Raw genomic sequence first — 20913 nt, forward strand, 5'->3', positions numbered from 1 at the left:
TAAGCCACTTTTAGTTGGATTCATTATTTTTCTTTCTCTCTCATCCATCCCCCTCTGCAAGTCCATTCTTTCAAAAGGTATTTAGGTTTACTGAAAGTTAGTTGGCTGGAAAAGTTCACATAGCGTATCCATGACAACTCTCAGAAATCAGGGTAACTGAATGGTTTGAGAACAATGGATGGACTCACCATGCAGAAGAAAAGAAGGAAGTCTGTCTAGGGGTGCAGAAGGAGACCACAGGCTGCACTGTTATTGCTTATGATCTATAAATTTATTACTTAGAACTGTGCTATGGCAAGCTACTGCTGTGTGTTGCCAAGAGGGCAACATGGACATGAATTCATCTGGAGTTGAGCTTGTTTCGAAGGATATTTTTCTTGTATTATTACTACATTATATATAACAAATTTTTTAGGAGCTTTTGTTAAGGTGGCTATTCTAAGTTGTGAAATAACAAAGCTTTAAAGATGATAGAATTTTGGCAAAAGCTTTAGTGGCCTAGATCCCACTCGTTCTGTCTGTTTCTGAGACATACCACTTTATACGACAGGTAGGAGCCGATTTTCTTTTCCTTCTCTCAGCGAGCTTTGGTGGAGTCCTACTGGCCATACAGGGTAGGATTTAATAGAATGTCTGGAGGCTATTCTCACATTTCACGAACGACTGCAGTCCAGTGTGAACATGACCTAACTCAGAACCCCATGGTTTTCTCAACCATTTCCCCTGCTGGATTTACAACTATTTTGCCTATGAACAGTTCTTGGAAATCAGAAAGCATGTACACTGTTTTGAAAATTCTTTAGTTAACTTAATGTGGCTTTTAATTTTTTTTCCCTTGGTCCACAGAACAATGTCAGGTATGCAATGTGACACCTGTCAAATTCCTTCACCCACTGAATTTTTTTAAAAAAGATTCTTGCAATGTACAAAATAATTAAACAGGAAGCTGGACTGCTGGACGGCAAAGCCCCAGCCTCCTGCATCTCCTTCATTTCCAAGAATGCTCTTGAGATACAAAGGCATTTGTAGGAAATCTAAATGGTGGATGGCTGTATCCCTGTTTTTCATCCCTGTGATCCCCTGTCCCTCCCTCAAAAGACCAAGATAAGCTGGGATGAGACCTAAGAGATCTCTGGAGTGCTTGAGTTTGAATGGCCAGAAGCAACTCTTACCAGTTTATCTTCTGGTAAATAAGTATTTTGTAATTGGCACAGCCCCATTTTTTGAGAGGAGCTATGGCAGGTTCTTACCATTCCAAGTGTATTCAGCATTCCAAAATATTTGCCTGTCCCTTTAGTTGAAGCCAGTCCAATTATAAACAGTGTACTTTGGATTATTCTGACCAGAATTCCAGAACTGTTGGGCTAACCTGTGATAGCTAAATTCTCAACAAATCAGAGCCCTGAAAGTTGTATAGATGAAGAGTATTTTGGCTCTTGAGCCTGTCAAATTGTTCAGCCGTGTGAACTCATCAAGGGGCTATAGAAGCTTCCTAGTGGGAGCAAGTAGTATTATTTGGGGCTTTTAAGTTTAGAAGGAAAGCAGTTAAGAGGTGGGATAGAAATATATAAAATCACATTAAAAAGTAGGTTGACCCCAAAGTCATCAAGTGAAGCTTAAAGGTGATCAATTTAGCACAGACAAAAGAAACCACTTCTTCATTTGAGCAACTGTGAATTCACTAGGATAGGATGTGACAATAGCTGACAAGTTAGCTGGATTTAATAGGTCATTAGACAAATTTATTTATTTATTTATTTGTCAAATTTCTCTGCTGCCCATATACAACGACTCTGATTCATAGAGAATATTGCTATCAGTAGTTGCTAATCATGATAGCTGTATGTTACAGAGGCAGTATATGAGAGGGAGATGTACTATCATGTTCAGTTCGAGTTTTCTCTGGTTGACCACTGTGAGAACAAAGTGCTGGACTAGGCAGGTATATACCTGCTTAACAGTCTTTTTTTCTACATAACACTCTGGGCTTGACCCCTTATGTTGAAAGATTAATCATCCTTTCTTCAAATAATTTGGATATGTTAATGAACGATGTTCTTTCCACAAAAATGAAAGTGTAGTTCCCTTTCTTCAAGTGAAACCAATTTTCCGTTCAATAGCATCAAAAGCACTAAATCATGGATTTCATTCTTCTTTGCAGCCTATTATTAGTTTTTGTGTTTAAATTAACCTGGCAGGAAAATACATTTCGAGTTATTATTGTTTAAGCAGACAGTATATGAACCAAGATCAAATGCTGTTGGAATGACCTGGGAAACCTCTTAACTTTTAGAGTGGTACAGCACTTTGAATCTGAAGATAAAAAGGTGCTTCTGAGCACACAGTTTCAGCTATAGTACTCTTTAAAGCGGCTGTATCTTTCTCTAGGATCATAAGACTCCCCTTCACAGCAGTAGTACGATCTCTGGAAAAGTCAGGTTTTGTATAAGGAGAAGTGATACCTGCATAGTCCTGCATATTTTTGGCCATTGAGGCATTGTAGAACTCCAGTACCTTTTATTGTCAGACCATTCAAGAATGCTAACATATATTTTTTAATTAAAGGGTATGGCCCTAAATAATTTTACTAGGAAATTCACGTGAAATTAGTGAGGCTTTAAAATAAATGCATTTATAATACTCATAGAGAGCCAGTTTGGTGTAGTGGCTAAGGTGCTGGGCTGGAAACTGGGCGGCTATGACACCAGATCTTCCAACATGCAGTAAATGCTGCTTTCTAGCTACATGCTCGCTGTGTCATATAATAATTCAGTGTGTGTGTATGTTCATTTTGAAGTTTAATAAAACTTTCCTTAGGATTAATGACCGTCCCAGAGGTAACCGTCTTATGATACATTAAAAGAAAGGATATAAAACAAGCAGATGGAAAGAATGTTTTTGTTGGTCCTGGCATCTGTTTTTGTTATGGTTTTAGGCATCCCCTGCTAATAAGAGAAGATAGCTTGTTTCCAGAGATGCATTTTAAATAGTTCTGTTGTCCTTTGAAGTGTCTCAGAGCAGAATCCCACTTTTATTTGATCTGGATTCCATTATTATTATTAAACACATAACACAGCAGCCAAAGGCAAAGATTTGGGTCAGAAGAAAATGTGTGCCAAACAGGCCTTAAACCAAGTCTGATAAGACTTTGCAACTATTAAATTCAGTCAGGTCCAATAGGAATTTTCAGTGCCAACTGACCAAGCAAAAGTTGTATTTATTAATTTATATTTATGTCCTATTAGTTAGGTACCACTGAGCTTGACTGACTATGTGGACAAATGCTTACCTTCTTGACCTGTATACCTCTTGTTTTCCCCTTACTTTAACCTTACTCACAGTATCTTTATATAAGTTAAAAAAAAAAAGAAATATCAGGACAACTTATACAGAGGCCCCAGGTTTTGATTAGCTCAGCTTTGTTTAGTCTTACTTAATTTCAACAATGCTGCATTTCTGGATGTGCCCAGCTCCTTCACTGGGCCTTGAGTTTTTCAAGAATGTTCTATCAGATAATCTCATGAGATGGCTCAGGCACCCTGCCAAAATTAAAACTCAGCAAACTTTCATTTCTCACAAGGTCGCCAACGTTTTAGAAGATCTTGCTATTGCTGTATGGGATGCTGCAATATGGTAGTGTTGTTAAATCTCTTTTGAAGTCCTTAAGCACCTTTTGGGAATCTAAATGGTGTTGCATTGCCAAACCCTGGGCCAACTGTGTGGCCCCAAGAAGATGGCTATTCCTTCCTTAGAAAGTTTGAATGAAGAATAGTAGAGAAGTTCTATATTATGGACCTTCTGGACAATCTGAAACAAGTTGTTAAAAGAAAGATTCCAAAGATAATAGTGTTAAGGCTTCATTAGGTTATGATGACATTCTGATTTGCTTTAAGCAACCTTGTTCATAGTCTTCTGTAATCAGTGGAATGACCTCTATCACCTAATGTCTCTATTGCCTAAATAATGGCCAAAGATAACAAGGAAATGGTTGTCTCATTTGAATGAATGAGGGTTGAACATGGCAAACTTCTACCAACCATAGTAACTGAACTACAGTATTGCCATTGTTTCCAAATCAGATTCGGGAAAAATTCAAAATGTAATTTTATAGCATTCAGTGATTCATAATGTGTAAGGAATGATTTCATGGAGCCCATTGGACCTGACTGAATTTAGTGGCTGCAAAGTCTTGGCAGACTTGGTTTAAGGTCTCTACATTTGATGTCCACCATAAGTCAATCTAAAAAATTCTCCAAAATCATCACATTCATTAATAAAACCATTTGTTAATGGACTTAACTCCTTGCATTTGACTCCATTGCTTATGCTTAATCCATAACCTTCTAAAGAAAAGAGTACTATTATTGTGTGAGAATTGATTAAGAATTTCTTATTTAGCTGAAACAAAAATTTTCAGATCCTTTTTTGGTTCCATTGTTTGATCAAACAGACATGGGAATATCTGCTCTTTCATTTATTTTGGTTTGATGCTTGTTTACCATGGTTTCCCCTAAAATTGAGCCCTGAGAATATTTGGTTCATTCTGGGAAAAATAATGATTTCAACTTTTATAAATTACTTTACAAATAAAAAAGTCAAAAAGATTGCCAATTCATTTAATTGCTCCACTGCTACTACATTGCATAGATGACAAATGGCTGTGACTGGGATATTAAAAATTAATCCTGTCTGGATTATTCTATTACTTATAGTATTTGCTTAAATATGAATAGCTATTGGAATGAACAAGCTACTTTGATTCAGGTTTTCTTTTATTATGGAATGAATGCATCCCAACTTGGAGAATCAGTTTGATACAGTGATCAGAATACTGGAGTTAAATAGGAAAAATTAGAGTACAGATCCCCATCTGACCATGGAGTTTTCTGGTTGATCATGGACTTACCTACTTTCAACTTAACATACTTCACAGGGTTGTTATGATAGTAGGATAAAGTAGGGGAAACACATATGCTACCTTGAGCTTCTTGAAGAATGGATTATATAAATGAAATAAATATAAAATATAAAACCCAATTTAAGTGATGGCATACAAATAGCCCTTGTTTTTTGAAGAAGCTTTGATTCTTCTGGTTGCAAAGAGACGGGACTACTTAAAGAACATAATGTAGGAGGCTCACTGGCCTTATTGTTTACTGTTGTCTTGAAGAGAAGGATTATAAAATAGAAAGAATGTATAGCAATTTCGATTCCTCACAAATGGATATTGCAAGCCATTTCTGAATTCATCACCACATTGTTAACTGGAGATGAAACAAAACAAGAAAACTCTGCTGATTTTCTTCTGCTTCTTTAAAAACAACTTTGATGTGTAGAAAACAATAATAGTTAAACACTGCTCTTTAACAGTGTTGGCTGATCCAGCTGCTGATAAAGGCAGGACTTTAGAGGCTGATTCAAAACTGGCAACCCTAATAGACCTCATTATAATTTTTGTCATGTAAGGAACTGACAGATAATCCACTCTGCCGAGGAAAATAGCCTGAAGCTATGTGTGGTTCGCAGAGCTAGCAACTTTGTACTTGATTGCAAGTCAGCAAACGGGGAGCATCCAGAGGCTCATTTCCATATCTCTTTGTAAGAAAACCCTTCTGCGTCTTAAAACCCTCCATCTTGATCCATCCTTTGAAGTTGTTTGACTGAGCTCACCCTGGCAGGGGAAGAAGAAAAGAATATTTCCTACCTAATACGGCTGTTTAGCAGTACTTCTTTCTGAAGATTCTGCCTTCCTTGCATTTCAAGGTTTTACAGCTGCAGAATCGCTCACTTCTGCAACCTCTTAGACTTAGCAAAAGCAATAATTGCTGACAATATATGCTCGTTGGAAGTATTACTGAAGTGGCTATCAGCATCTTTTTCTTTGGATATTGGTTTGCTCTTTGAATGATGTCTGCAAAGGACATCATTTAAGACAGGAGTCTTAAACTGCCACAGAATCATATGTGGTTCCCCAAACCTTAATTGTAATTTTTAACGTGGCAGAAACAATGAATACATGGAGATTGGAATTCACTTAAAGCCCCCTATGTTCAGCAGACAACTACCAACATACCACCAAAGATTAAGATCCTTAGTTCGAAGAAAAAAACAAGTGCCCTTCTTTTCTTTAACAAGAATAACACTTAATATGAGCATCTCAGTGTCTCTTTCCAAAGGCAGAGATCATTTTTTGTCAAACTGTTTTAGGATTGCAATCCTATATAGACTTCTCTAGAAGTTGATTCCAGGGTGGGATGGTGGACAATTGCTGTTAATCACTCAGCTTACACTTTGTATCTGGAGTCTGCTTATAACTTATTCAGGTAACTCACTAAGATGTGGGGACCTGTAGGGGAAATAGATAATCTATGAATTGGTTTCTGGAATAAATGCTAGAAATGTCCTTGTTTCTTTTTAACAGGAAGAGAAAAATATTTTGGAAATCAGGATATTATTCCTTTGCATGACTCCTGGCTAACTCTATTCATTTATTTCATTGTTAACACTTATATAACTTCCAAACAACACAGTTATCTAGACAGGTTACAAAATTAAATAATAAAGCACTTAACAATGATAACCTTGAAACGAATGTGTGGGGAATCTCTTTGGGAAAAGTGTTCCACGGGTGGTGCACCACAATGAAAAGGTCCTTACTCTGGAAGATACCCACAAGGTCAGTTAATGGGGACATTCTGTAATAAGTCCTTGCTATGGCTATTTGGTTTCCATTTGAGTTATTATGACTGATCTCTCTCTCTCACAATCTTATTTAAGGTGCATTCAATTTGCATCTGTTATAAAAAGCCATTCCAGTAATGTAAGTTTGTTTTGCCCTTTCTGAAGAGAAAAACTAAGCTAACCTATGAATAGAGTTCCACTTATTGTTACTCAGGACCCAAGGTTTAAAATATATTTTGATATACTATTTCTATGATGATGATATTTAGATGTGTCCTGAGCTGAACTTCATTTGTCAGCAGGTAGCACCCCCTGGCTAATCTTATCTGGGCTTGAAAGCTAAGCAGGGTCAGGCCTGGTTAGTTGGTAGATGGGAGAGTGCCAGGGAATGCCAGGCTATAGGCTAGACTGGGAAGTTGACAAATATCCCCAAAGCAGGCTTTGGCAAAGCATTTCCATATTGCTGCCAAGAAAATTGCAAGAACATGTCCTTAACTCAAAGGAGACCGTTATTGCACAAGCAAGACTTCCAGTTACCTGTTTCTGTCTCAGTAGAGCTTTCTGAAATACATGGATCATACTTATTCTACTTAAAGATTTTTTCAAGTAGCACCCTTTGCCAAGTTTATACTGCTAATCCCTTAAATTGAGGATTGTCTGTATAATATCAGTCTTCTCACACACCTTTGTTGAAGTTAATGATTCCTGGCTGATGTTTGACCTGCTTTAGAACTTGAGGGGTTAAACAACAATTAGAAAGAGATGTTGTGGGTAAAAATATCTTCATGCGTGTTTTTGAGTCTGTGATCCTGGATTTTGTCATGCAGCTTGACCAGTCTAAAAGCTGCTGCTCCTCTAGCAAAGCAGTATGTAAAATGCTATATCATTGGTCGGAACTAGTGTAAAGTTGCAGTTGATGATCAGAGCTGGTCCCATGCTGGATATCAAAAGTGATTTGGGTTTGGTGGTATACCTTGTCCATTTGCTGTATAAATGCATGAGATTGAGGAAGAGCTGACAGGTTGTCAACATCTGGTTATGAAGTCTCCCATTCTTTCTGCATTACCTACATCTAAATAATGGCAGAATATATCAGGGCTGATTGAAAGTGAGATGATAAATGTGGTAGCAATGAGCAACCTGCATTTTAAGTGTGACTATTTTTCTGGTAGCCTTTCTTGGGCCTGTGAACACCTAAAACAATTCTTTAGAATGTCGTAAGATCTGGATTGACTGATGAAAGGGAGATACTTATCACACACACACACACACACACACACACACACTGGTTCTTGCAGGCAAGATCATCTGTTTCTCAGCTGCCTATAGATTACCTTGCTCATCTCACTAGTGATACTAATCAGAATTGCTGTTTCTTCGCTATTATAGCAGTCCAGGGGAAATATTTCTTGACCAAAATCCCAGAAGGAACAAGGCGGTTACAGCCTTAAACCATTTACTGTAGTAATCTCAGTCCAGCAGAGAGTGAAGACTGAGGCAAGTGAGAGCAATTGGATTGGTGTGAATGTCTGGGCCCCTATTCATTGCTGGCCACTTACACATTCTTGTAGCCTCCAAAGCCTTCTGGGGAGCCCAGTACACCCCTCTTCAAAAATTGTGCCCACCCCTATTTTAATTTAAGCTAAATGAACAATCCAAATTGGATCTATCAACCCGGATTTATTTTACCTTTATTGAATGAAGTGATTTCATGTTTTCTAATGTCTACCATGCTCTACTTTTGTTTTCTAGACTTAAGAATGATAGCAGCTGGGAAATTTGCAAGTCTTCCACAGGATATGCAGATGAGCCATGAGTTTTCCTTGGTCTCTTCTATGGATCTGTTGAGCAGCAAACCCTCTCTCGCTGATGAACTTCATCCTAGTACCCATCAAGATGTTTCTATCCATGGCACCCTTCCGAGAAAAAAAAAGGGAACCCTTCTGCTTGGGTCTTGTGATGTCTTCAACCACATGGGAATGTTGCCATACACCAAAACACATCAGTCTCCAGGACCTTTAATTCAAGGTGTCATTGAAGAGTATCCCCAGAAAAACAAGAAGAGTGACAATCGTCCCCACAGGTAAATCATGTTAAGTTTAGACCTACTGAACAGTACTACTCTATTTTATTGGCATTTCCAGTAATGCTTAAGAACAGTGTTTCTCAACCTTGACAACTTTAAGACGTGGGGACTTCAACTCCCAGAATTCCCTAGCCAGCATGGCTGGCTGGGGAATTCTGGGAGTTGAAGTCCCCACGTCTTAAGTTGCTAAGGTTCAGAAACACTGCTTAAGAAGAATCTCCCCCCACTGTAGATAGATATCTCAATCATATCTTCTGTCAATCATATCTCATTCCTCTGAGCAGATACATCTATACCTGCAAAGTTACAGAATGGAAATAAATTATAGTAATGCATTCAAAGTCTGTTCAGGTTCAAAAACCTTCTTATATCTGAGGTGTTATAAATGTTGCTATTTGAGAATCCACAAATATAATAATAATGTATTAAACTTATATGCCTCCCACCTCCCAGTGGCTCTGGGTGGTTTGCAGTTGTTGAAACATTTAAAAATAAAGAACAAAACAAAAATACAAAAACAGCAGAAGACAAAAGAGCAACAAAGGCAATAAATAAACAAATCCAGAGGGGAACAGAAAGGAAGAAAGGGGCATCAATCATCCTCTCCAAAGACCTATATTTGAATAAGAATAGTATTATTTATTTTGTTATTGTTTTATTTTAAGTATTATTTATTTATTTATTGTTCAAATTTCTGTCACAGCCCATCTCCCCCAAATAGGGGGACTCTATTATATTTATTCAAATATAATAATATTTGAATAAGAAAATATTTTTCTTTTCTTCAAACTTTTTATTTTCTTTTTCATTTTGGGCAAATGCATATGCCATGAAATGTCCCCTACCAATGGGTACTGCACATGAGTGGATCTCTTTCATCAGCCTTCCTCACCCTGATGTCCTCTAGATAAGTTAGCCACAGCCTCTTATCTTTTCCAGGGGGGGCAGTGCAGGGCAGTGCTTTAATTCTACTCCCTGGGTATAGTGGAAGTTGTCGTCCAAAACATCTGGAGGATGTCAGTTGGTGGAAGGCTGGACCATAGTTCATTGTGTGTAATGGTATGTGGGAATGACCTTGGGAGATAGGAGGAAATGCTGGAGCCTAGACAATGGACTGATAAGAGAAATCTGAGTCCAAAGGAGGAATGGGGGTAGAGAAAGCATCTCAGAAGGGACCTTCCCTAGTTCTCTGGAAAGTAAAGGCACGGGAGGGGGGAAGTGCTTTCAGACTTGCAAGAGTCTGTTACTGTAACCCTACAACAGAAATGCATTAGCACTCATCGTTTTGATTTCCTATCTGTACTACCTCGAAGGGCTGACATTGTGCTACTTCTGAATTGCAGTTTTCTCTATACTGTTCATCTGTTCTCTCTTCTGTTTTGTGGTCAGTTTGGGAAATAGTTTCCATCTTTTTTTTTTTCCTTAGTGGATTAACATTTCTTTTTGTATTTCACCGCACAAACAAAAGCAACATGTGACTGGTGCTAAAATCACATTTTTCTCTTGTTTGGCCTCTGTTTGAAAGAGTAAGCCTCTACGTCCTATCATCTTTATTTTAACTTGGCACACTGGAAGTTCTGTCCTGCTGCAGGCCCAGAATTTTGTTCCCTCTCTTCTGGGGGAATGAAGCACATAAAGGAATTTGGCCTGAGGATTTGCAAATGGGGCATGTATATTACTATTTGAAAGGCCTGATCCACCACGCTTTCCCATTGGTGTGGCCTTTCCTTTCCCCTCCCTTCTGCAACAGGGCTGGCAGATGAGCCTTGGCACCCCTGACATCGAAAACACAAGAAGTACAGCTGCTGTGCAACAACTGCAAAGGATGTACGGCTGTTTGGAGCAGCTGAACATTGTGCCTAGGCAGGAAATAGAATACCACAATAGTTGTGTGTGTGTGCGCACGCACATATCTGTGTGTGTGCATGTGTAATTGTGGTTGGGCTGATATAATGCCTGAAGTTAATTGAGATGGAAAGTGGGATATTAGTGTACTATCCTAGCAAAGACCATGCTTTACTAGAGCCTTGCAACTTGCTCAGGTGGAAGTCCATTATGGTGAATAAAAAATAGAGATCAGATTGTAAGTTATTGGTACTTCCACACTTTCACCAGAAGTTGGTGCCACTTCTGAATCTGGGCCACACCATTGTCACCACTGGCCATCTGAGCCCATTTCCTTCTGGCTCAGCTATGACTCAAGAGGAAGTGCTTGTTTTCTGTTTTTCAAGGTGCAACATTATAGCTTGGGGTAGGCTGTTTATCCACTGGCAGAAACGCTGGCACTTTGCTTCTCCCATTCACATCTCCTAAGCTACGTTTGTGTCCCAAGAGCAGAGCAACTCCAACTCAAGGGTGCCATCTTTCTTTTCTTTAATTGGATGCACAATCAGATGTAGGAAGGTGAAAGAGGGTAGGGCACTGGTAGTAATGTTAATATTGGAGCTTCTTCATTAGGCATCTGGAAGGAGTGCTGGAAGATTCACGAGGAGTTCTCATTGGCTGTATAGAAAGGCCATTGTGAGCACAGTTCCTAGAGCTTGGGAATGATGATACTGACTGTGTGGAAGTCCCCCATGTCTTCAGCAAGATCACATAAACAGAAATCTGGGCTGAAGTAAACAGGATAAAATTGGCTGATTTAAAAAGAAGAATCACATCAAATGCACAAATATTAAATGGTCTGGGGGAGAGTATCTGGCTTGGCAATCATATATGTGAAAAGGACTCAGGCTGAACATGAGTCAACATGTCATGCAACTGCCCAAAAAGTCTGATGGAATTTTAGTTGCATCTATAGAATCTGCCAGGGACGCGGTGGCGCTGCGGGTTAAACCGCTGAGCTGTCGATCGGAAGGTCGGCGGTTCGAAACCGCGCAGCGGGGTGAGCTCCCGTTGCTCGTCCCAGCTTCTGCACACCAAGCAGTTCGAAAACATGCAAATGTGAGTAGATCAATAGGTACCGCTTCGGTGGGAAGGTAACGGCGTTCCGTGTCGTCATGCTGGCCACATGACCCGGAAGTGTCCTATGGACAACGCCGGCTCCAAGGCTTAGAAACGGAGATGAGCACCGCCCCCTAGAGTCGGATTCGACTGGACTTTACGTCAAGGGAAACCTTTACCTTTTATAGAATCTGAGTTTCTGAATCCTGAGAAGCAATGATTTAGACTATAATCTGCAATTTGGGATGCTGCACTGTAAGAGGAATATAGATAAATTGGGATAGGTTTAATGAGCATTGAAAGCAAATTCTATGAGAAAAGATTGAAGGAATAGAGTTTGTTTAGCCTGGAGAAAATATAACAAGCTGTGCATATGGGAGAGACGAACAAATATCTGGAAACTTGTCACAAAGAAGATAGCAAAGATTAGTTCTCTCTTGCCACCTAAATTTAATTGGTTTAAGTTAAAGAATAGCTCATGATTGAACATTGATTTAATCTTAAAACCAGTTTTCACCATGGAAGTAATTACTTGGGATGTGGTGGGCTCTTTCCCACTGGTGAACTTCAAGCAAATCATTAGACATCCATTTGTCAGGGAGTGCCCTATCCCTGGATTTTCTGTACCAAGGAAGGAGTGGAATTAGTTGATCATGCTATGCCTGTTCTATGATTCTAAAGTCTCAGAGTGCCTTGATTCCTCCTGGCATTCTGGTGCGTGAGCAGCCAATAGGCAGGAGAGAAGGATAAATACCATAATCATCACAGACTTTAACATCCTAACAGCAGTAGGAGCCAGTAATGCTGATAGGATTTACAGGCCCAGATGAGATTAAATAAATTGGTCTCCAGAGTACTTAGAAGAACAGATGTATGGAGACCCCAACATCTGAACCTCTTTCACGCTTCTCTCTCTCTCTCTTTCTCACATACACACACACATACACAAAATCTATCCTAGAGAAAAATGAATGCCAACAGGAAGCAATCTAACCTGATCTGTGTGGCTACTAGCTTCTCTCTTCAGTTGCACCAGTCACCACTTAATTTTTCTATCTGTACCATCTGCCTTTTGTTTAGCAACCAGTGATTTCGTTGTCTCAGTAATTAACCAATATGAGTGCAAAATATTTTGATTTGCTCATTTTGGTATTTATATCATTCAGCATGGAACCCTACATCCAACTTTTTTCAGAATCTTAAAAACATAAACTCACTAGTTTAATGTATAACAAATGGTTATACAATATGCTGTGAACTTCACTACTGCCCAACAGCTACTGAGTCATCAAAAGGACACTGTGAAATCCCCCATTTCTGGAAACATTTAAAAATAAGCTACATGTAATCAGCTCTCAGGCTGGCTCATGATAATCCCATTTCCATGCAGGCTACATGTGATTAATGTTGTTTTAGAAGAAGAAAAAGGGTGTGGGAAGCAGATGACTTGAGGCCTCTCAAACAATAGTTCTACGGTTTTGTGGCAACGCTTTTAAAAATATATTGCAGAAACCTAACACTATAGAAGAAGAAAGGCCTGTTCTGATAAGTGAAGTGTTATTTCCTTCCAAGTGATATAATTTGGCTTTGAAAACTGGTCGAAGAAATAAAAAGCCTAATAGAATTATGAGGGTTATACTGTGAATATATGAACTTGTTTCCATTTGTACGTAACTGTTGAGGCTAATACCAGGCATATTTTTTCAAAAAATGCCATGATATTTTAGAGAATATTGGTACTTACCCAAATCCAGTGGGATTTGCAGAAAACCATGAGTGGGGGTGGAGGGGATACATAATGGGGCTGTACACAGTGTGTAAGCATGAAGGAACACATCTCTTCGAAGTTTTAACATAATTGTGTGGCTGTTTTGATGTCTGTTCTTGATTGTGCATACATGTGCATATGAATTGTGCAAATAATGCATATGGAGTCTGTGAGGGATAGCTTTTGAAGCAGTCCCATAAGCCTGGCAAAGGACCCACCTAATTATGCTAAAATGCATTATGAACCACCTGTTTCAAATTCTTTGCCCAGCCTTAATCCCGAATGATTTCAGCATTCCATCATTCCTGATTCAGCAGAATTAACCACTGTCAGTAAACTTTGTCCGTGATGTCTCTGCAGGCTTCAAGCTCAGTATCAGCTTTGGGTTTCTGGGGCCCTTGAGCAAGGTGCCCTCAGTTGGGAGGCTTTTAAAAAGTGAAATAAGTGTATTAAAGCTACTGGAGAGTCCAAGTGCCCACTTTTACTCCTTATTTCTTAAACGAAACACAATCTGCTCACACACATTTTGTTGGCATAATTTGGGAAGAGGGCTTCAAGGACTTCAGAAAAGTGGTCTAGATGAAGGGTTAGGTTAAGCCGTCTCTCCCCAATAACTATTGAAATTTTTTCTGTGCAGGACAGCTAAAGTTATTGTGGGGAAGATTTTCCTTACTAGCTGTAAATCTTTTTTTCCCTTGGAAAAATAACTACCATAACTACCATTATGTAGGGAGGAGCTATTGTAGGTTAGCAATGCCCCAAGATCATCTATAGTTCCTGACCATGGTCTTATACAGACACTAGTCCCTGGGGGTAGGCAGATCAACCCAAACCTTGTTTGAATTTTTCGGTATGAATATTCCATTCCATTCACATTTGTTATTTATTTATGTATTTGTATTTGTATTTGTATTTATTTATTTTTATTTTTATTTGTATTTATTTATTTGTATTTGTATTTATTTATTTATTATCCCACCTTTATTATTTTTATAAATAACTCAAGGCAGAGAACATACCTAATACTCCTTCCTCCTCCTATTTTCCCCACAACAACAACCCTGTGAGGTGGGTTGGGCTGAGAGAGTGGGACTGGCCCAAGGTCACCCAGCCGGCTTTCATGCCTAAGGTGGGACTAGAACTCACGGTGTCCTGATTTCGAGCCCATTGCCTTAATCATTTAAATTATCAAATCAGTGACAGGCTTCAATGAAAATCCACATAAGCATGTGCAAAAGTCCGTTGAAACTTAGAAGCAACTTGAAAGGCATCTGATCTAATTTGGAATATCAAATCAATTGAAATATTCAATTCAATGTGTTGAAGCTGTTGAATCACCTCAAATTGTGTCTTGTAACTGAGGCTCAGAAAGGTTGTTCTACTCTGTTTTGCCGATATAGAACCCTTAAGAAGGAGCCTTAAAGGTGCACCCTGAGAGCCCTTGGACAATGAGTTGAGGAAACACAGAAGCCACCGGTCACAGTGTTTCACTGGAGACGAGAAGGGGATGAATTTGACATTCTCTTGCTCTTGCTATGCACATGTCCCATCCCATGAGGACGGTGCTGCCAGTTATCCTCAGCATAGTTCTGAGGGGGACACCACAGATCCCTCATATCTCTCTACTTTCAGCCCACTCAGGAGGATGCAGATAGCCAGTTTGGGCAGTAAACTCCTCCAGAGAGCTGTGCACCGTTGGTACAACAATGACACTGTTCCAGCTCACCTGGTCGTCTCTGCTGTCCTAAGGAGCTGCTTCATTGCACTGGATGATAGGGCGGCCCTGTCTATATGAATAAATTAGCAAATGCACATTTTATGCAAATGATGCTCTTCTTTAATGATGATGGAGGAGATGATGAGGATACATCTTCTCTTCCTTGGCAAAACAAATAGTTACCCTGTTTGTGAGCTGTAATTTGAGTGCTATTTCTACCCGTGCATTATTGAAGAAGTTTGCCCCTGTTTGAGTTCATAGCCCTTACAGTGCTGTAAACTGCAGCACACAAGATGATTCAAGAATAAAAATCCTGGTGAGTTTCAATCTTTGTGGATTTCTGCCTTTAACATTGTGGCCTTAAATTGGAAAGTAGACGTTCCTCCCCAAACCCTCTAAGTTCTTAACTAGCATTACAAGAATGTGAAAAGGGAGAGAGAAATGAAGAATAAGAATGCAAGTGGATCTCTGGAATGTATAAAATGCTTTAGGCAGCATGAAGGCACTGTACTGATTTTAGTGCCTTTTATTATTTAAACATTCCTTATCTCATGATAGTCAGATCATTATTTGTTGTTAGGTATTTCAAAAAGTAGCATCTAGTGCTGCTATTAGCCTCTTGAGATTATGCTCTGGAAAGTTTTATGACTAGTTATATAAAGAAATGTTGTTGGTCCAAATGTCTGCACGTGTAGGATAAGTGACGGTGGCATGTGGCTGGGTGACCTTGGGTCAGTCTCTCTCTTTCAGCCCAACTCACCTCACAGGGTGGTGGTTGTGGGGAAAAGAGAAGGGGTAAGGAGTCTTAGGTATGTTCACCACCTTGAGTTCTGTATAAAAATAATAAAGGCAGGATAGAAAATAAATTAAATAAATAAATTGCATGTAGAAGTTTTACTTAACTGAATATCATTTATTTTTGACTTTTTTTAAAAAAATGCACCTACCTACCAAAGAATATACATTACAGTATATAGCGAATTTTAAAATTGAAATGCAATCTGTATAGGCACCAAGTAAATACAGATTTAGGAAACAGTTTCAGGTACATGATGAGTAGCATGGGGAACAATACAGAGCCCTCTGGCATCCTGAATGACGAAGACCGTAGGGAAAAACCAAACATCCCAAGGAACAGTTCTGGGAACTATGGCAAGAGTGTGCCTCCTAAGTCCCTGCCCAGTCAGGCAACCCAGAAGATGCCCTGTTCTCAAAAGTCTAAATGGACCAAAAGCTCACATTCACCATTATTGTTACTGTTACTGTTTGTTTTTTAACAAGAAAAACTAATTGCAGAGACTACACCCTCTTGCAGACAAGTATTAGCTGTCATGAGTAAGGATGGCGAGCAGGGGGCTCCCATCCAGACTGTAAAGCGCATGCGTAGCACTGAGGAATTGGGTAGCCATTCCAAGAGACACAGATCGGGCCCGCCTTAACCTTTGGGGTTTATATGTCTGGGTTTTTCCCATGCTTCTTCAGTTTGTTAGGAGTTCCTGTTATGTAGCAGCAATAAAACACTAGAGACCTCCTCCTTGTCTCAGCATGGTTCCTGGCTGTTAGGACATTAGCTGCTCCAATGTACATGAGCCTTTGCTTCTGACTACAGCTAAGAGGTAGCTGTGTGATCAGCCTCAGCTTATGTGAATTTAGCTTGTTCACATAATCAAGTTATACAACTAGAAACATGTGAGGATGGAACAGTGCATAAACTCCACTCATCTCAGCTCTCTACCATTACAGTATCCAAATTGGTATAGATATGAGTTGAATTAAGACGGAGCACAAATTGGTTACAAGTGACCTTCAAGGGTTCTGCTGCCCGGATGGCAGTGCTAGTCATTCTGTTCAGGAATAGAGTGGAATGGGGACTGGATCCTTTGTCTTCCTACCCCCTCCTGATTTGGGGGTGAACTGAGCACATGTAGCTCAGATGAAGCCAAGAACTTCAAGTACAACATGCATTTGCTTTTCATGGTTAATACAGATAAGATGGGTATGGGTGGCACATACAGTAGATGCAACCCACTTCCTAGCAGCATCCTGGCAAATATTTTTTGTAAATATAGATAATTGTTTTTGGAACTGTGAAGACCTCGATTCAAGTCCTCATTCAACTGTGAGCTCATAGGATGACTTTGGATCAGTAACTTTCCCCCAGCCCAATTTACATCAGAGAAATGTGGATATAAAATCGAGGGAGGCCTCTCCCTTTCCTCCTATTTGTGCTGCTTTGAACTCTTAGAGGAAAGGCAGGGTTGGGATATAAATGTGATAGATGTAACACATTCAGAAGTCTCCCACTTGGAAGAAAATCCTGCCTTTGCTCCAGGATATACATTGGGATTTACAGAATGCCAGATATGACTAGGGCAGCTTGTTGAAAGCGGCCAAATAATCCAACTGCTCAGAAACCTCCAGGAAAGATTTTTTTTTTCTCCTCCTCCTCTCTCTTTCTACCCCACACCTCCCCACAGCCTCTTGCTTGGGAAGTTGCACATTTGCTTACCTGTCTCCTGCCCTTTGCTCTTCATTTGGGGAGGATGACTCCCCATGATACACCTGCCTCCAAGTCCACAGATAGTGACCTGCCGCAGGAGAGAAAAACAATTGAGACTCATCTTCTTTGGGATAGCTTATGTCCCCTAAGGCTTGTAGTGAGGTAGAGCTCATATCAAATACACAGATCTGCAATTCTGCAATTGGTTTACCTGATTTTTTTTTTTTTTTTGCCTTCAAGTCAATGCTGACTCCTGGCGACTGCCTGGACAAATCCTTGCAGCTTTCTTGGCATGCTTTCAGAAGTGGTTTGCCATTGCCTTCTTCCTAGGGCTGAGAGAAAGTGACTGGCCCAAGGTCATCCAGCTGGTTTCGTGCCTAAGGCGGGACTAGAACTCATGGTCTCCCAGTTTCTAGCCTGATGCCTTAACCAATAGACCAAACTGGCTCTGACCTTAATGAGATTTAATTCTGAGCAAAATATAGGTAATTTAAGTAAACATATACATCTCAAAATCCCCAGAAGCAAAACTTTTGGGGGGGATCCTTGACTACTGAAACAGCTTTTTGTAGCATAGTTCCCTGAGGGTTCCCCCACCAATCTTCTCTTGAGCAATGGTACTAGTCATCTCTTCCCTGCTCTCTCCCTTGCCTTGCACAAGCACACCTTGAAGGATCTGACCTTTGTCTTTCCCCCCTCCATTCCCCACACCCTTCTCCATTTAGTAGCTTGCACAATATAAGCTCCCCCGTAATGCTAACTCAGTTGAGCTCCTTTATCAATCCTTCTTGTGCCAGTGAGTTCAGAAGATAACCTTCCAAGGGGAGTACGACATCCAAAGAAACTAAGCTTAAATGGGTTGTGAAGCTCCATTTTCTGCCGAAGGAAGTGGTAGATCTGATTCAAGACCAGCTGTGGTTGCAGGCTTTGGACATCAACAAAGCAGATAAGATCATGACTGCATGGTGGGCTCCATCTTCTGTCATATCCATTAGAAAAAGTGAGAGCGAGGGAGAACTGAAATAGTAGGAGCAATTTTCATTGCTTTAAACAATGGTCCTAACACTGCTCAGATACAGATATTATTAATCATTTTCTTCCTTGCCTTTTAATGTTTGAAATCCCTCACTGTCACCGGAGAACAAAAATTGGATTATTTTCTCTGAAAGACGAAGATAGTTTTTATGCACGCAGCACGTACTGGTGCAGTGTTGCCTTTACAGAGTCACATACCAACATTCTTGTGGGGTGGATAGAGAAGATACCCTTTTGACCTTTTTGGGTTTAACTTTGGGTTGAATTCTAATGTCTCTCCCTTAACAATTTGGAAAATGCCTCAAAAGTTCCAAAAACAGTGAAAACTTGAATTCAGGTCAACGTTCACCAATAGTTTGATGATTAGTCCTTAATGCATGACAAATCCAATTTTGAGCTGATCTCTTTCCCTGTGAATCAATTCCAAGTAGACCTGTTTAGCATAGCTCTAAAGTATCTGCTTCTAGGCACACCGCAGGATTGCTTCTCCAGGTAGTCTTAATGTGCAGATGTCATTAAAAACTAATCCAAAGCCCTTCAAGCATCCTGCCATTTGCCCATCCTAAATTCCTGACCCACAGGCTTTATACAGAAAAAGCAGGAGCTGGTTATATATCAGGGCCTTGAGAGGAGCCAGCACTGGGATGTTGACGGTAAAGTTGGAGAGGACATTTGCTAAAGTTTTTATGGTTGCCTGTAATGGTATGTGGGATTGACCTTGAGGGACGAGGAGAAGAGATGCTGCCTAGGAAACAATAAGATGAAAGGGGGAGGAGCCCGCAGCTGCAAAATGGGAAAAGAAAGAAACTTAGGAAGGATCCGCCCTAAGGTATCAGGCTGTTAAAAGTGATGGCTGATTTGTATTTTCAGACTAGCAAGATTCTGTTAATGTAGCCTTACAATAAAGTAGAATTAGCTCATCTGGTTGTGTTTCCTGTCTGGTTTACCTGGGAGGGCCAACATGGCCAGAGTTGACAGTAGTGGACAAGATGGACAAATAGCCTAACCTGGTATGTTATTGAAAGATGGGGATTATGACTGGCCCCTAAATGGGCCTAGGACTTGATTATAAGAGCAGCACTGAATAGGTCATTACAAAAGATTATAAGTAATTCCAAAAAACCCTGAGTCAGACAGCCAAATATGATACATGAAAAAGGTGGTGTAACATAACAGCTGAGAGTTTAACTCTCACCTTGTCCAGAAGGTTATTTGGTAGCCTTAGAAATATCCCATTTTTGTTCTTCACATCAGCCTTCCATCTGCTGTATGAGTCAAATAATTAAAATATATGATTCTGTTAATGTAGCCTTACAGTAAAGTAGAATTAGCTCATCTGGTTGTGTTTCCTGTCTGGTTTACCTTGGAGGGCTGACATCAATCTTGCAAATCTGAAAGTACAAATCTCCCTCCGTCTCTTTTTATAGCATCTTCAATTAGGGCAGATCCCTCCCAAGTTTCTTTCTCTGAACGTTAAGCTGCTGAGGGCTCCTCCCTCTTTTATTTGATCCTCCCCTAGGCAGCATCTCTGCCCCTCATTCCTCAAGGTTATTCCCACATACCATTACACTGCCTCCTTGTTATAGTATGCTCAAAAGCTGCTTTTCAGAGAAGCTAAGCAGGGACAGACTTGAGCAGTACTTGGTTGGGAGTTTACTAGGAAATTGCAGAGCTACAGGCTAAAGTGTGAAGTTGGAAAAACATCCTGGAGGAAGGTAGCAGCATCCACTGTCATGTTTTTGCAGACAAAACAACATGGAGTTATCCAGGTAGTTCCCAGGAGATGAGTTCAACTTGAGGAAGACTCTACATAAGATTCAGGTCAGACAAATTGGGCAGGAGACAAGCTGCCACATGCCTAATCTGGAAGAACAGAGTCCCTCTTTTGGGGGAGATGGGCGGTAATTAAATTTGAATAATAAATAAATAAAAATAAAATAAAATAAAATAAAATAACAGTTCTTGGTGTTCCTCCTGCTTTTGATGGACCCAGCCTTTTTGCTTCGAATGAAGAATGGCAGGGGCTGGTGGAAATGTTTTTCTGGTGAGCTGGAGGTTCAGTGTCTTTGGTGTAAAATCTGCTTGGCGTCATGCCACTTTCTATCCCCATAGTGTTCAGGGTCTTGTTCTCAGTCTTAATTGTTTAAAAAACAACTGAAGAAGCAACCCAGTTGCTCTGATAA

The 20913-nt window shown here is 40.0% G+C and overlaps 1 protein-coding gene across 1 annotated transcript in view; it reads left to right on the forward strand.

The window, feature by feature from the left end:
- The first annotated feature begins 8437 nt into the window (after positions 1-8437).
- Positions 8438-20913, forward strand: part of BCAR3 (BCAR3 adaptor protein, NSP family member) — a 77987-nt gene continuing 65511 nt past the window's right edge. Inside the window, exon 1 of the mRNA XM_063298307.1 lies at positions 8438-8764. Coding sequence (XP_063154377.1) covers positions 8442-8764 — 323 coding nt within the window. The 5' untranslated portion in view covers positions 8438-8441. The remainder of the gene's footprint in view (positions 8765-20913) is intronic.

Source organism: Candoia aspera, chromosome 3 (assembly GCF_035149785.1).
Source record: "Candoia aspera isolate rCanAsp1 chromosome 3, rCanAsp1.hap2, whole genome shotgun sequence".
Taxonomy (NCBI): Eukaryota; Metazoa; Chordata; class Lepidosauria; order Squamata; family Boidae; genus Candoia; species Candoia aspera.